The sequence below is a fragment of the Oryzias latipes genome, chromosome 12, assembly GCF_002234675.1.
Source record: "Oryzias latipes chromosome 12, ASM223467v1".
Taxonomy (NCBI): Eukaryota; Metazoa; Chordata; class Actinopteri; order Beloniformes; family Adrianichthyidae; genus Oryzias; species Oryzias latipes.
In genome coordinates this window covers 27,689,029-27,705,610 of record NC_019870.2, presented here as the reverse complement: position 1 = coordinate 27,705,610, position 16,582 = coordinate 27,689,029, and the positions used below count along the sequence as shown (strand labels likewise).

Below are 16,582 nucleotides of genomic sequence, written 5' to 3'. Positions count from 1 at the left end.
GTCCTGTTTTTCATCACAGATATGATGTGTGACAAGTTCAGCTCAAAATGAAATAAACCCTATTTACTTAACAATCTTGTATTAAAAAAAAAAAAGAGGTCATATGTATGTAATCAGGATATGATCAAAGACTTTTGGGGACTTTTACTAGCACTAAACCTAGAGACTCAGTTGTTTCTCATCAACTCATTTTGTTTAGATGTATAGTTTTGTGTTTAAGCCATGATGTTCACATGCGCAGTGTCTGTTCTGGCCTAACCACACCAGGTCCCTGTTCTTTTGATTTCCCTCAGAGTAAATGTTCATGTTTTTATGACCAAGTCTCCAGTTTTCCCAAATCCATAATTCATTTTTATGACAGGGACTCCGAAGAAAACGTGCAGCTCAAACCAGCAAAAAATTGGAAGATCCTCAAATTCAGAAAGGCTTATTAAAAGATTGAAATTATTTGATTCATTTCATGTTTCAGAAATGATGGCCTTAGAGTGTTTCAGTGGTTTTCTAGTCTCTTCACATCCAGGATTTTCAGAATTTTTTTGTGTTTACACACATTTGAATGCTGCAGAAATTCAAAGGAGGTCCTGCATCCTGCTGATCATAAGCTCTCTAACTCTAAAAATGAATGCTCACGCTTCCTTTAATGCCCAGGAGACAGGGAGATTTGCAATTACGCAGCGTCACGATGACAAGCAGGGCCGCAGTACCGTAAAGCCTGGAGCACAGGTACACTCCCCGGTCACGCTGTGGCAGTCGGCTCCGTTCTGGCACTGGCACACTTCTTTGCACGACTCGCCGTAGAATCCCAGAGAACATGTCTCATTGCAGTACAGACCCGACCAACCGGGTCTGCACGTGCACTCCCCGGTCATCGGGTGGCAGCTGGTAAAAAAAAAAGAAATGCGTTGTCATCACCACCACAACAACTTTACACAGGAACTGCTTAAAGCCAGCCAGGTCTGGGTCCAAACTGACAACAGATTATTACGTAATAATCAGACCCAGATTCAATTCAGCATGGTTATGATTTGATAGTTAAATAATGCTTCCAATTAGCATATTCAATTAGCATATTGTTAAAAAATGTTCCAACCAAACCAACTAAACTCTGAGCTTGATCCTCATTGAAAATGACTCTATGGAGCCCTGACCTTCTGCAGTGCCTCCAATCTGTTCTGTTTGGGCTCATAGTTTTGAGGTACAGCAGCAATTTCCAGTAATTACTGAGAGGAAACAGTGGGGTCAGGGCTGCAGTTACACCAAACACCAACTTTCTGTTTGAAATCCTCAAAAATCTTCAGAGATGATGCCTGGTTACTTACCCGTATGCTGTCCTGTGGAAAAACATTGTGGCTGCAGGCCAGATCTCTAAAGACACGTACCTGCGAGTGTTCGGGAGGTGGCACGGACACTTCCTGCCACAGTGCAGGCCAAAGTGGCCTTCGGGACAAAAACGGACGTGGCAGGATTCTCCCATGAAGCCCGGCTCACAAAGACATGATCCAGTCTTGTGGTCGCACTTGCTGTTGTTCTCACAGCTACATGATTTTGTGCAGCCGGCACCGTAGGTCCCCACAGGGCACTGGTCCTGACACCTGTGTGCATCATAGAAACAGAGCCTCTGTTTGTCTTTGTCCTGGCTAAACGGTCCCCAGATAACCTGGATGGTGTTGAACATTTAGATGAGGAAGTTGGTCTTTTTTTTCTGTTTTTTTTGTTGTTATTGTTGTTGTTGCTGTGACACCACAGATTAAGGTCCAGAACCTGCAGTAGCAGAGCTGATGTTCTAAACCAGGACTGCTGGTCCTCCAAATCTACCACCCTGACTGTTTTCTAGATTTCCAAGCCCTGCTAGCTGCTGATTAGCAGCTACCTGTGTGAATCAGTGAACCCAGCAGTGATCAGCAGCAAGCAGTGTAGGGAGAGCTGGAAAACAGGCAGGGTGGTAGATCTTGAGGACCAGGAATGAGCAGCCCTGTTCTAAACCATGTGTGGGTGTGTCACTGCTCGCTCAACGTCACCATGGATTTTCCCCACAAGAGCTGCTGGTTGGGGAGGTTAACTCAAACATCCTCACTGGACCCGATGATACATTTTCTGTCATCTTCATGATGCTGCAAAGCACAGTCTAACCAGAACCTCAGTCCAAATACAGCCAGGACTGTTTGACAGCAAGAAGAGGCCCTGGGGGTAAACCCCACCCTCCAAGGTGATTGACAGACTCAGAAACATGTGCTCTTCCAACAGAAACATGTGCTCTTCCTAAATCATGGATGGACAAGTGACAGACATCAGCATAAAACACTTAACTAACAGATCAAATGTGATCCTCAACTCCCCCCACCCCCAAATAACCCCAGTATAACTATTCAGAATGAGCACTAGAAATTATCCAACAGGTATGCATTCCTCTCACAAATATTCCGAACCCAGACAAACCTGCAAACAGACTCAAACTGGAATTCAAATTTAAAGAGGTGAGCTGGCAGTTAAAAAGCTTGGACCGTTTGTCTCACCGCTCTCCGGTGTATCCCTCACGGCAGAGACACTCCCCGGATGTCGACAAACAAACGGCATCATTGTGGCACTGGCATTCCTGGGAGCAGTCCAGACCAAACCGTCCCTCTGGACACGGTTGACCACACACCGTCCCCTGAGGACCATCGAAAGGTTGGATTTTTCTGTCACTGTGGTAAAGTTTCTAGTTTGCCTGCGTCTTCCGTGTCTGTGTTTACAGGAGGAGAGAGACGGTGGAGACCCATGACATCAGACGAGTAAAGACGCGTACGTACCCTCCATCCGGCAGGACAGGAGCAGTCTCCAGTCACGTGATGACACACTCCCCCATTCTGACAGGGACATCTCTCCTCGCACTGCTGTCCATGTTTACCAGGAGGACACAGGTCCTCACAGCTGGAACAAAACAGCAGCAGAAAGGGCATTTTCTTTTCATTTATTCATCCTTCACATGATCTTGAACTGGCACTTTATAAATACTCTAAGCTGAATGCTAAAAAAAATCCCAGAGTACAACAAAAACAGAAATATCTTCTCTAACAGTGCTGTTTGGTGACATGGTCCCCTGTCTTGAACTGTGACCAGGTTTCTCTCTAACTTGTGAGCCAACAGACTGCATTCCATCACTGAGAGAGAGGATGCAGCATCCCAAGTCTTCACGCTTTTACTTTGAAATCTTCCAGCGGGTCTGACTTACAAAGCTCCGGTGTATCCGGCTGAGCACGTGCACTCTCCGGTCACATGGTGACAGGATGCTCCGTTCTGGCACTGACACTTCTGCTGGCAGCCATTGCCGTAGGTGCCGGTTCCACAGTGGGACTCGCAGCGCCAGCCTCTGTAGCCCGGGCTGCAGACACAAGCTCCAGTAATGGGGTTGCAAAGCGCTCCATGCTGGCACTGACATCTGTTGCTGCAGTGTGGACCCCAGTGACTGCTATCACAGGCTGAGGGCAGAAAGGGCACAAGGAGAATGTCACACCCCTTTGAGAAAAACAAGAGGCTAAAGCTAAAGGACCCAGATCACGACGTAAGTGAACCGAACCATCAATCCTTCCTGTGAAAACACAAACGATTTAAAATAACATGACTTCACCTTCATATTTCTTACTAAGACACCGCAGTTTGTACAGTCTGGGTTTCATTCAAAAATTATCAAAGGCAAAATTAAAGTGCAGCACTACAAAGCGTAACAAATCAGGGACTTTTAAACGTGTTTTCAGGCTATTTAGTAAACAGTAAAAATGTGTTCATAGTCTTGGTGGTGATTTTGCTTTTAGAAAGGTTGCAGATAAGGTCTCTGAGGGTCACAGGGTTAATGCCTGTGGGCGCACAGCGCTGCAGTTTACAGCTTAGTTTAAACTAGTTCTAGCCAGGTAATTCAGATCTTTGACAGTTCTCCATACTCTTTCAATGATTCCCATCAATTCAGTACATTTTTAGGATTAGGTTTTTTTTGCCGTGGTTTCTGTGGGACGCATATATGAAGCTGTTCCAGACTTCTCACATGAATCTTCATACCATGTCCTGCCGCCTACCTGGAATAATAATGCTGCCTTTCTGTTAGCTGATCAAAAGCCCGTCTTTAAAGACATTTACCGCCGGCTTTACCAGCTATCAGCTAAGTGCGTAAGTGATATTCTCACTCTTTCTGCACATCCCTGGTGTACTCGGTTTGCAGATGGGGATGTTAGGGTTTTCCTAATTACCAACATGAGTTGTAGCTCCAAGTGAAGAGAACATGGCTGGGACAAAGGGAGAGAAAGCCAGGTTGGCTCTCTCACTGGATTGTGGAAGCATTTCTGCTTTCTTTGTGTTTCTCAGGCCGCCATTGGTCTGTGGGTTCACTCTACTAGAATCTTGGCTGCCTCTTGAGTTTTACCCGATTGAGCTTTTTTGTGTGTAGCAGTGAGCTGGTCTTCACTTTTGTTTGTTTTTATAAACTAGATATGTCTAATGTGAGTCAGGCTTTACTTGCCTATGGGATTATACATGGTCAGAGAGACAGTCTCCATACTTCATAGAGAGACATCTCACTCATTCTGCTCAGAGAGTCAAGGTTTCGCAAGTATCCTTCCATTTTTAAAGCTACTTCTTCAGAAGCTATTCAAGTTATAAAATTGTGCCACACATGAAATCAATGTATTAATATTCTGGCTAAATATTAAACCAATTTTCTCTATTTTCCCAACCAGGGGCTCGTCTGAGCTTATATCAACACTTTCAGATGGGGGCAGGGTACATCCTGCATGGTTTGCCACTCCATTGCAGGGCCACACCGAGACCATCAACCACTCATATACCCAACGATGGGACCATCTTAGAGTCACCAAGTAAGGATGTTTTTGAACTGTGAGAGGAAACCAAAGTGCCCAAACAAAAACCCACACTTGGACAACACAGAAAGGTCCCATTTGGGATTTGAACCAAGGTCTTCTCACCGTGAGACCCTTGATGAATCTTCACAGACAACAGCAGTTGGGACCATGAACCCATAACTCTACTATTAGAAATCCATTGACGTCAAAGACAATGAATCAAAAATGGTGACAACGTGCTTCAGTCAGGACCTTTTCTGAATCCCGGATTGATGATGACCCTCAGCTCCGTCACCAAACTGTCATGGTCCATCAGACTGTTGCTGCTTAGAGCGGCTAAACTTTTGGATGGAGTCAACGGGAAAAAGGGTTTCTTTTAGTAAACAAGAAGGAAAGAGTGAAGGTAACTGTCATAATATTAGTCCCTGCCCCTCTGATGCCTTCTAAGGGCTGTCTTTTTGTTGACCTGACACCAGGACATCACCTGATTCAGTTATCTGCTCCCCCTCACCCAATCAGCCTCCCTCACACACTCCCACTCAGCAGTCTCTCCTCCTCCTCTGATCATGACAGAAAGACGAAGGTGAAGACGAATTGCACATTCATCTGTTTTCTTCTTCAGCTGAAATCCCGACTGCTGAGGAAAAGAACAAAAACGCGTCTTTGCTGAGGCTCCTGCCGGCTGTGCTTTAGGTTTCACTGATTAAAACACACAGATGACCGCTGAGTAATGATGGCATCCCTGTGGCTTCAGACTGGTTGGATTTTCTGTATCCTTGTATTTCACATCTCCAGTTTGGTCATGAAAGTCTGCCTAAAATACTCGCTCGGTCTTGAATAGTCACATGATCCACCAAGTTCAGCAGCTGGTCTTGATGGTTTATCAGCTGTTGCCAGCAATGCAGAGACATCACTCATGTCAGTGAAGGCAGCCGCCTTTCAGTCCAACTCAATGATTACCAGAACCACACCGACCTAAAGTCTCATTCTGATCATCTTTTGATCTATTTTTAAATTATTCCCCGTGGTCTCTTGATTATGATTATTCCATTTTTAGGCAAAGTTTCAGATCATAGTTTGTGCAGAGCAGCAGCTCATCACTGAATGTTGGCGTAGAAGTAAGCCTCAGCTGATATCCCATCATCCCTTTGTTTACTACTCTCTCCTGCTAGCTTACAGCCCCTCACATCCCCAACCTAACATCACCGGTACAACTCAAATGGCGAGCAATATTAGATCCATCCAGCCGTCCAGTTTAGATCCAGATTCCAGCTTAGACCAGGAAAACAAAGACGTTCATGGATCTGTTTGTCTGCAAGTGGATCCATCAGAATGGAGCAGAGCAGGAGGACTGTGCCCCGTCCACTTGCTGCATCATAAAAGAAAGCTTTTTTCTACTGCATTTTTTCATCTGCTGTAGATTCATCCCAATTTAAACAAAGAAATACTCAGAAATGCTATTTTAATCTTGATTTTTTTATATTTGTCCTCCATCATGAGAAAAATCCTACAAGAACATGTTAAAAACACCAAAAACAAACTTTTCATTGGAGTAACTAAACTCTTCGAAACTGATGTCCATCAGTCTGGGACAGGTTGGGAGACCATTTCTAACAGCAGTATCTCAACCTGACTCAGATGCTGTGGTGAACCTGTAGACAGTCTGTCATGAAGATAAATCTCCAACAACTTTTGGTGGAAATTTAGAGAAAGCTGTAGTGGTCCTTAGACCTTTAGATTTTGTGGTGAACTTTCAGAAAGTTTTTCATAAAAGTAGACCTTGAGAAGCTGCACTGGGCCTTCAACAAACTCAGATATAAATTCAGAGGACAGTGGCGGACCTTCAGTTTCACCTCCTTGCACAATCCTGTCTAGTGTTCGGGGTCAAACACCAGACAGGAATGCTTACTATTAAAGAGTGATCTTGGACTTCTGTTCGTGAGAAGTCTTCCTAATATGTTCATATTGTATGTTATATCATTTTATCCAGCTTTATCCAGGGATTAATGAATTCCATTTTCACAATGTTCCAGTAAATAATGTGTGAGTAAAAGGGGAATGCACTGCAAACTTTAAAACCAACATTTTTTGAGGAGTTAGAAGGAGATAGATCAGACTCCCTACGAGGAGTTAAAATTTGTAGCTGGTACTTAAGGTGAATGTTTTGAAAATTCAAGACGGCATCCTCTTCCCAATGTCAAAGGTCAACAAACCTTTGGTGGTAGTTGTAAACTTAGGCTGGTAGTGTGTGAATTTTTGTGATGATTGCTCAAACAAGTTTTCTTTTCCCATATTGTGGGAAAATGTGAAAATCGGCAAGTTTCTCACACTTTGCCACAAAGTTCAACGCTTAGGTCCTTTGGCCATCCCATAATAATTGAAAAACTATTTTTTGAATATCCCTGACACGTGTGTTTTGGATTTGTTTGTGGATTTTACTTTTTGTTTGTAACCCCATCAGAGTACGTGGCAGGGGGTCACATTTTTGCTCAAAGATGCAGTTAGAAAGAATCTGGTCCCAGCGGTCCAGGACCGCTGTGGGACATGATTAAGGGTTTTTATTTCAGCAAAACATTTGGAGTTGTGCTTCATCATACTTTCTGACCTAATGGAACAAAACAGGCCAATAACGTGCTCATGTTGTTGTTCGTGTAGTTTTAGAATGAAGTATTTTTAATCATTTTTCCTTCTTTAAAAGCCGCCAACGGAGGTTCTTCTCACTTTGTTCGGCTGTGGCTCCACCTCAGCATGCAGAGCAGCTCTGGGAGGCCGACTGATTAACAGGCCGCTTTCATTCCTCCTGCATTAGCCTGCTCCACTTTCAGCAGATGAAGTGCATGTTTCCTTTTCCTCAGGCCCTGCGACCCCCGTGTGACAAACAGTGGTGGGGGCTGTGGGGGGTTCCAAGGAGACAAAACAGACGAGGGGATTAGGGATACTAAGATGCACATGTAAGAGCCTGCTTCATTCAAGCCAGTCATCTCTGTGCTTTTGTGAAACCTGACCCAGATTAAAGAAGGGCCAAACTGGAAGGGCTGGGGGCTCCTCGTCCACTTCCTGCAGGACAGATTGTTTTCCTTCATCGGCCCGTTTCAGATGGCTGTTAACAAAAAACTTTACTGTCTTGGCTCACATGGCCATCTGCATCCCAATCTTGTGATTTTTATCCTATAATATGTTGATTGTTCCGGAGAAAAACTTCAAACGTCATCCAGAGTTTATCATTGGAGCCTGAAACAAATCAAAGTGCATGTTCTGATTTTTCCACGCAGACAACAAAAAGTTCAAAAAGATGTCCAATCACAGCTGACGCTCAGATTTAAGGAGGTGAAGAGGAGCTTCCAGTTGTTCAGGCTGGCACAGAACACACTCCTCGTGCTGGAGGGGGGATAAGAGCTGCTGAGATTGTCCGTCCTTTTTCCAATGACCCAGTTCAGCAGGAATGGCAGGCTTGTGGGAACAGAGAAAAACGCTCAAATCCCTGCAGAAGACACTCAGAGAGACGATCTGGAGCATCTTAACATGCTTTGCAGAGAACACAAATGCTTGAGCTTTGGCTTTCATTTCAGGTCAACATTCTCGGCCGCTGAAGAGCGTTGAACAGTGATCGAGTCCTCGGAGTATGGGCCTCTCTTGCCCTCATATTGTAACCCCCATGAATCTGAAATCCACCAGAGGTCCAGCAGGAAGTGTTGCCTCGGCCTGTTTCCTCCAATATGCATTTGATGATGCTTTAACCCTTGTGCTCAAACTGTAAACATTGTTGAACATTGTGAACTAAATTTGTGTTTTAATAAGGAAAAAGGAATTTTAGTCAATCCTGAAGATCACAAATCATTGAAGAAAAAAGGTTCAGAGCACTGTCTAGTGGGTCTAGATGACCCAACTCCCAATGGTAAAGTGCCTAGGATAGCACAAGGGTTACAGACCAGTCACTAGCTGCGTTTCCATTCCACATATGCGCAAAACTTTATCAAAATTCTACAAATGTCGACAAATTACACTGTTTCCATTAAATCCTAATTATGAATAAACACAAACTAACTAACATGAGGAGTCATTCAAAAACATGGTGATGGATGTGATCAATACTTTGACTGACAGCAGATCCATTGAAATGTCTGCCACGCCACTAGCGCTCATTATCATGGCGTAATCTTCCGGCTGTGGAGTGGCGAGCTCCATTTACGTGGGAGGGGTTAGGAATGAAGAGGAAATGGTGGTTGGTGTTTTCAACAATTCCACATGACACACTCAACTTTTGATGAGCCGTGTGATGCTGTGGGACCTCTGGTGGCGCCCGCTGTGCAGCGTCCAAGGCCGCCAGTTTCTACCAAGAAGCTAATCGCCATCCGGTTGTTGGTCATGTGACTCAGTTAACTAAAAAGAAGGGATTCCATGACAGTATTGCGAAATATGTCAATTTTGATCATTTTTCCTTAAACGCACGTTTTTTCTAAATCGTCGTGTTTCCATTAGACACATTTGTTATCGCAATTCCACTTTCACAGTCAATGGAAACGCAGCTACTGTCTGGTGATCTGAGGGGTTGGTCATGTGGAAAGTCTTTTCAGCCAATCAGGATGGGGCTCTATTGCTCTCTGAGGTAGCTCGTGTGCAGCCCCACAAAGATTCTGAACTTCAGCTAACAGATGTTCAAGACTAGGACAGCACTTCCCATATTCTGCTGAGGGATTCATGGCAAATGCCTGATCTACATTTACAGATGTTAGTGCTTTCAGGTGGCAACTACTGTATGAGCTAAAAACTGTCCTTTAAAATAGATGCACTGATATAAACAGCACTCAGCACCTGCAAATAGAGGTTGTGAAAGGAGGATGTGATGACAGAAATATGAATTCACATTCTAAAAATGACAGAATTGTATCTCAACGTACAGATGATTCAAAACTACCAGAGCAGTTTTAAAAGTGCGGTGCGTTCCCAAAAACCAATCCAAACACCCATTCCCACTGAAATATTCTTAATCTTTTGTGACAGACGTTGAAGTTCTGGTGAATAAATTCTGTAAGAAGAGGGGAAAGGTAAAAAAAAGTTACAAAAAGGCAGCCGATGACCACTTTCACAGTGAAGGACTGTGATGAAATTCTGAAGTGGAAGTCATGTCAGGGTTGAATAAAATTCAACGTCTCCCTTTGGCTGCTGATTTTTTCCACAGAAATAATCTGTTTTAATGGAATGAACACTAAGAACCCAACAAAAAAAATATTTTTGTTTATGCTTGTTGCCTTGGGCGACAAACACAATCAATGTTTTTAAAAAATGTTCCTTGAGGGTTAAATCCCACAAAAAAAGATTGTTTTTCCAGATCACAGAGGAAGTAAGCAAGTTCCTATTTTTATTTGAGATATTTTTTCAACCTTAGTGTTCAGACCTTGTAAATGAGGCGCCTGATGCTGTTTGTCATCATTTTGTGTGTTTTATATGAAGACTAAATCACAAGCTCCAGCGCCACCGGTCATTTTCTACCACGCACATTTTCTTTCCCATTATTTCCACTCTCCCCTAGATACAGTCCTCCCACATTTCCTGCAGCTTGATCCGCAGACATATTGTTAGAGCCCAGTGACCTGAAAGCAGCGTCCATTCATTGGTCGTCAGAGGTGCTCGAAGAAACCAAAGACACAGAGGTGAAGGAGAACGACTTCCTGCTCACCGTCCACAGAGACTAAACCTACAGCCCAGGATAAAATCCTGCACACTTGTCCAACAAAACAGAGATTTAATGAAATTCTAACGAATGAATTAAAAATCAGTGTGTAAACCGTTTTTAAGAGTCCAAACCCGTTTCTTACGTTCAAATTGTCACAGGTACGACAAAAAGGAGTCGGGTCTGAGATGTGGGGTGTGAGCCGTTCTCCATCTTTTTGGCTTTCTCAGCTGGAAATAAACCATTTTCTCTGGGAGACGTCACAATTTGCTCATAATTCTCATGGGTGCAGCAATTGTGGTTTTACAGACGACTCTGAAAACAGATGTATTTTTGGTGTTTTGACATGTTCTTGTGGCATTTTTCTGAAAACGGAGGACAAATGTAAAGAAAATTAAAATGAAACTTGTTTCTGAGTATTTCTTTCTTCAAATCGTTGTGAATCACGAGCAGAAAAAAAAAGTGCCATTTGGAAAAGGTTGTAGTTACATACAAACTACAGTCAGCAGGTCACAAACCTGGTGCTCTGCTCCATTCTGATGCAGACACATAGATCCACGTACGTCTTTGTTTTTGTTTTTTGTCTAAGCTGGAATCTGGATCTAAACTCTTCGGCTGGATAGCTCCAATATTTCTCCTCATTTTTGTTGCACCGCTAATGTTAGCTTAAGGGTGTGAAGGGCTGTAAGCTAGAGGGAGAGAGTGTAAACAAAAGGACGATGGGAAAATTAGTTCCGGCTTTATGCACGCCAGCAGGCCAGCCCACGACTCCGTTTTGCAGATCCTCACCAGATCATTTAGTATGTTGGCCGCTCTGCACCTTCAACGCAGATTTTTTAACACATCACTTCTCCAGCTCGTGCTTCAACACTCAGGTAGAGCTGGTCTGCTAAACCAAACGGGAATTACAGCATAGGAGCTCAGACAGATAAACAGAGGCCCTGCTGTACAAGCATTTAGAAACATAAGCTACAAATAAAGGCCAAAATGCACAGAAGAGAAAAGCAGGGGTGATGTGTTCTTTTTTAACAGAGCGCGGTTCCTACTAAAGCGCCTAACAAATGAAATCATTGTTATTACCTGTAGCAGCGTTTTAACAAGCTGAGATAGAAACACAGGTGTGGGTTCAAGTTCAAAGGTGCGGTTTTGTGAAAAGTTCTGCAGTTTGCCTGTCTGCCTCAGGTGGACTCCACCTCTGATCTGATGCACCCTTGATTTAACTGATCAGTCTTCTGTAAGAAAGCTGGACGAAGAGAAGCTTGTTTGAAAGTCAGGAAATGTAGACACACTGATGTAGTCACGCGACACGTGAAATAAGTGAAATATAGAAAAAAACACGAGTGATGTGTAGATGCAACAACAGCAGCTCGTTTTTGGTGATCTCCTGCGATTTGCTGCAGACATGCTTTATGTCATCAAATATAGATAAACATTAAAATGAGATTAAATCTGGATGAAAAACGTGAAGTTGGTTGAAAGTACGTTTGAACTTTTATGGTTGTTGCATGACTTGAAATTTTACTTGTAAACCATTTCAGACTCAAAATTATAGAAATCAAAAGAAATAATTAAATATCATCTCATAACATTTCATTTCATGATAGAAGTTTTCATGTCTTTAAACATTTTTGTCTAAAATGTAGCTAATTAGTTTTCATAAAAATTGTGTCCCTGCAGTCAAAGGGCTGAAACTGTTTTTTAAAAATTGTCCCTTCTTCTTCCAAAGGGGCACCAGCAACTGGTTTGAGCTTCTGCTCTGTCCTCCTTTGTCAAAAACTTTACTTTTACACAACCTGTGCACGGACAGCACTGCAATACACACTTCCTTACGTCTCTCGGTTATCGCCAGGCTCCAAAAACCTTGACGGTCCAGAGGCCCCAGCTGCACAAAAGCTCCTTTATTAGGAGCTGAAACTAAAGATGGGGGGGGTGCCCTGTGGGCTCCGCGTGCACATCGGCCCAAAAGCCCACATGACGCCCCACAAACCAATCCAACAGCAGCGTGCACGTGCATGCACAAACGCACGCAGACCAAAGGCTGTGCAGAACGCTGCGTAAAGACAGAGGCTCGGCCCCCACAGTAAATATTTAAAGATCCTCAAAACAGTTTTAGAGCTTCAGTCTGTGATTAGGGCTTTTTTTGTTTAAAGGAACTCTCCAAGTCGAGCTGGTTTTTGTTTCTCTGGAGACACAAATCCCAGAGCCCCCCCCCCCTTCAGGACCATCATCAGTGTTGAAGCTTCTGGGAAAGCAGCTCCGGACCTGCTGGTTAAACTGCATCACAACCAGCTGCAGGGTTCCGGATCCAAACTGAGCCTCTGAGTTTGACCCAACTCCTGGAATCCTGGACTGCTGTTGGTGTTGTGGTTCTGAGACCCCCCCCCCCCCCACACACACACACGCACACACACACCGTCCCCTGTCAATGCTTTCACCTTAATCTGCATTTATAAGACAGCCTTTCAGTCAGGGAGGGGTTTGTTACAGACAGCAGCAGCTGAACTCACCGCTGGAGCAGTTGGAGCCCCCCCAGCCTGGCTCACACTGGCAGCTGTTGGGGGCCACGCAGCGGCCGTGAACACAGCTCTCTGTGCAACGAGCTGGACCACGAAGTGAAGACAACGCGCCGAGGATCCGGGGGCGGCGGCGGCGGGGTGGTGGTGGGGGGTACAAAAACAAGACAAAACAAACACACATTAGTGAGAGTCAGGACAGCTGGAGCTTCCTGGTCGTCTCTGCTCTGAGACACGAGGTTCACTTGATGATGAAAATGAAACCAGCTTTTGGTTTTGGTCAGAAAACAAGTTAAAATGAGATGAAAACACATAAATCCATCTATTTTCCAAACCTCCATCATGCCTCTTTCTGGATCACGTGGTTTCTAGAGCCAATCCACCTACTAAAGGGTGAAGGTGGGGTTCTTCCTGCACTGGTCACCACTCCACCACAGGACCACACAGAAAAAATGATAACCTTTGACTCACACTTGAGGGACAATTTAGAACCACCAATTGACCTATGAACCTTTTTTTCGGACTGTGGGAGGAAGCTGCGGTGCCCGGACAAAAGCCGCACAAGCACGAGGAGAGCAGATGCAAACTCCATGCAGAATGGATTTGAACCAGGATCTTCTCATTGTGAGGAGAGAGTGCTAACCAGTGCACCACCATGCTGTCCGCAAAAAAAAAGGACAGAGAGAATATTCGAGAAAAAACAAACTTAAAACACAAGGATTCAAATCTGACTTCTGCTCAAAGTTTTTTTTTTCTGAAGATAAAAAAACAAACTCTTCTCAACAATCAGAAAAAGCTTTGATTAAACCAAGCAAAAAACTTGCTTCTCTGTTCTTTTGCCATCATCTGCCAACGGGACAAATTCTATTTTTTGCTCAGTCCTAACTAATATTATGAGATGAATATCTGTCCCACTTTTGGATATGTTAGAAAAGATTTGGACTCAAGTATTCAGGTAAGTATCTAAATTCTTTTCACTCAAGTATTTGGCCTCTAGAAGAATTCACCCAGAACTCACCCAGTCTGGACACCTTTGCTTAGACTGCTGCCCCCGCGACCCGGACCTGGACAAGCGGAGGAATATGGATGGATGGATTTTCATGCTAACATTTTCATCGGCTGGTTTAGACTTAGCTTGGTTCAGACATTCATGAAGGAACCACCAATTACAGTACTTTCTGCTGTTTGAGTTTTCAGAAGAACTTTTGAGGAACTGGCTCACTTCCACCAATGATTACACTGGAGTTAGACTCCTCCCACTGTGATCATACATGGAGTACATGGAGACGGACCAAATGTTTTTAAAGACAGAAACTTTTTCGGAATGGCTGAAAAAAACCTTGACTCAATAGTTCTTTGCTTATCACCAGATTATTCTTAATGTTTGTTACTGTAGCAGACAAGATGAGAGGAACAAAACCAAGGAAAAGATTATTCACCATCTATCTATGCATCCATCCACCCATCCTATCATCAATGCATTTTCCATCCATCTTTATTCCGAGCAAAGCCAGGGGGCCCGGGTCTGTGCCGGTCAGGTAGGGCGCCCGACATAAAAATCTCAGCCAAACCAAATGTGCGAATCAGTGAAAGCTGATTCACTGTGGCGACCCCTGATGGGATATTCTGAGAGGTGAACCACTTTATTCTGAGCAAAAAAAAGGCTACATTTGATGGATGGGATGGTGTAAACCCCTTTCAGCATGAACATCAGCTCTCTATCTCCACCCAGACACCCGGATAAGATGAATCCTTTCAACAGAGACAGACCTTGTTAACAGAGAGCGTCTCCCACTGTCCTGTGCCACAACAGGTGTGGATTTTATGACTAACCGCTGTGCAGCCCCCTCTGTGCACACACACACTTACACCTGTCCCTGATGCAGAGTCATGACAAAAAAAAGCTCTGCTGTCCCAACTGAGACCGTCTGCAGAACCAGCTGGGATCGTGGTTTGTTCAATTTAAAAAATGAAAACAGAGTTTGTGATTGATGCCTATATTTGAGTCGCTCAACTAACATTGTAAAATATACAATCAAAAATGGTTTAGCGAAAACTTCAGATCTGTAATTTTAAGCTGCAGTGTTGACAGGTATTCTGCCTCCATCCTGCCCACATCTGCCACAGCTTACTAGTCCTCTCTGTCTTTAAGAGCTCTCACAGTTCCAGTGAGGTTTTGATGGGACGAGTCTAAAGAAAAAAGAGTTTAGAGTGATCCTCCAGGAGTTAAAACTTTCAGAGAAGGTAATGGTGGTGTTGCCATGACGCCACTCCCTTGTTAGGATAGTAGACATCACAAGCTTCAGATAAAATCAACAGCAGACTTGTTGTATGACAAACAGCAGACATTTTTATTGTTGTGCACTAGTGTGCAACAACATCAGAGAAAACGGGTGCAACAGTTTCATTTCTCATCATCTTTTTAAAGAGTGCCTCTGGTTTCTTGGAGTAAACTTCATGTGTGCAGCCACCCCAAAAAGTTTCTACTGTCCCTCACTGACCCCAACAAAAACAAAAAGCCGTGGAGAATCTTCCTGCTGGCACCGGTGAAGAAACCCTCTAACGACTTCTCAGATGTGAAACATTACAGACCACATTCTGCTTTACATTTCTAACCAGTCCTGAAAACCAAGAAGATTTAACCAAATATTACCTTTCCTGGCACTAAAAAATGTATCTGATGACAACCAGTGTTGTTTCAGAGATAAAGTATTCCTCAGAAAAAGTCCTCCTATGTCATTGAATCTCAAACATGTGGATGATGGACAATCATTTAACCCTTGTGCCATCCTAGGCACTTTAACATTGGGAGTGGGTCATCTAGACCCACTAGACAGTGCGCCGAACCTTTTTTCTTCAATGATTTGTGATCTTCACTGGTGTCAATGGATTACATGAAATCCTCTTCACCTTTATCCACCTTTGTCATGGTAGGGAGAACACGTCAATGGAAGGGTGGGGTCATAGGATAGCACAAGGGTTAAAAATGCCCCCTCATGATGTGTAGGAGACAGAAAATGTTTGGTTTCCACAACAGAAACGGTTTTTGGTGCTGAGAGGAGGAAAGCTCTTCCATCCTCCACCAATGTAAGGGTGGGGTCATCTAAGATGGCACAAGGGTTAACTTAATCCTACTTGATCTTCCTCCAGACCTTTACAACGTTACACCAAATCATCTTTTTAATTTTTATGAACTGGCCTCTCAGGATTCAGCTAGGGTTGGGGGATAGAATGATAATGATTTGATATTTTTTTTAATCTACCTACCAATTTGGCCGGTGACTCAAAAATTCAATTTTGGCCCCTATGTGGAGGTATTTCAGTTATATAAAATCTAAAATAATCCATCTCAAAACTCTTCACAGAATTTACTACACTGGACAGAGGATGTTCAAGATGGGTCTCAGTAACTCAGACATTTGCGAGCACTGTGATAATAATCTACCCGACAGCTACATGCACGCACTGTGGTTCTGCACTCCTGTCCAGGCTCTCTGGCAGCAGGTATGTGCCGATTTATCAGTCTGGCTTAAGGTTTCAATCACTGCCTCACCGTCACTTTGTGTGCT

General features: G+C 43.8%; 1 protein-coding gene across 1 annotated transcript in view; it reads right to left on the bottom strand.

Moving 5' to 3' along the window:
• megf10 (multiple EGF like domains 10) overlaps positions 1-16,582 on the bottom strand; it is a 58,575-nt gene that overhangs the window by 21,875 nt on the left and 20,118 nt on the right. Inside the window, exons 5-10 of the mRNA XM_011482096.3 lie at positions 13,008-13,100; positions 3,212-3,458; positions 2,790-2,910; positions 2,514-2,650; positions 1,380-1,592; positions 705-879 (exon numbers count right to left, since the gene is read on the bottom strand). Coding sequence (XP_011480398.1) covers positions 705-879; positions 1,380-1,592; positions 2,514-2,650; positions 2,790-2,910; positions 3,212-3,458; positions 13,008-13,100 — 986 coding nt within the window. The remainder of the gene's footprint in view (positions 1-704; positions 880-1,379; positions 1,593-2,513; positions 2,651-2,789; positions 2,911-3,211; positions 3,459-13,007; positions 13,101-16,582) is intronic.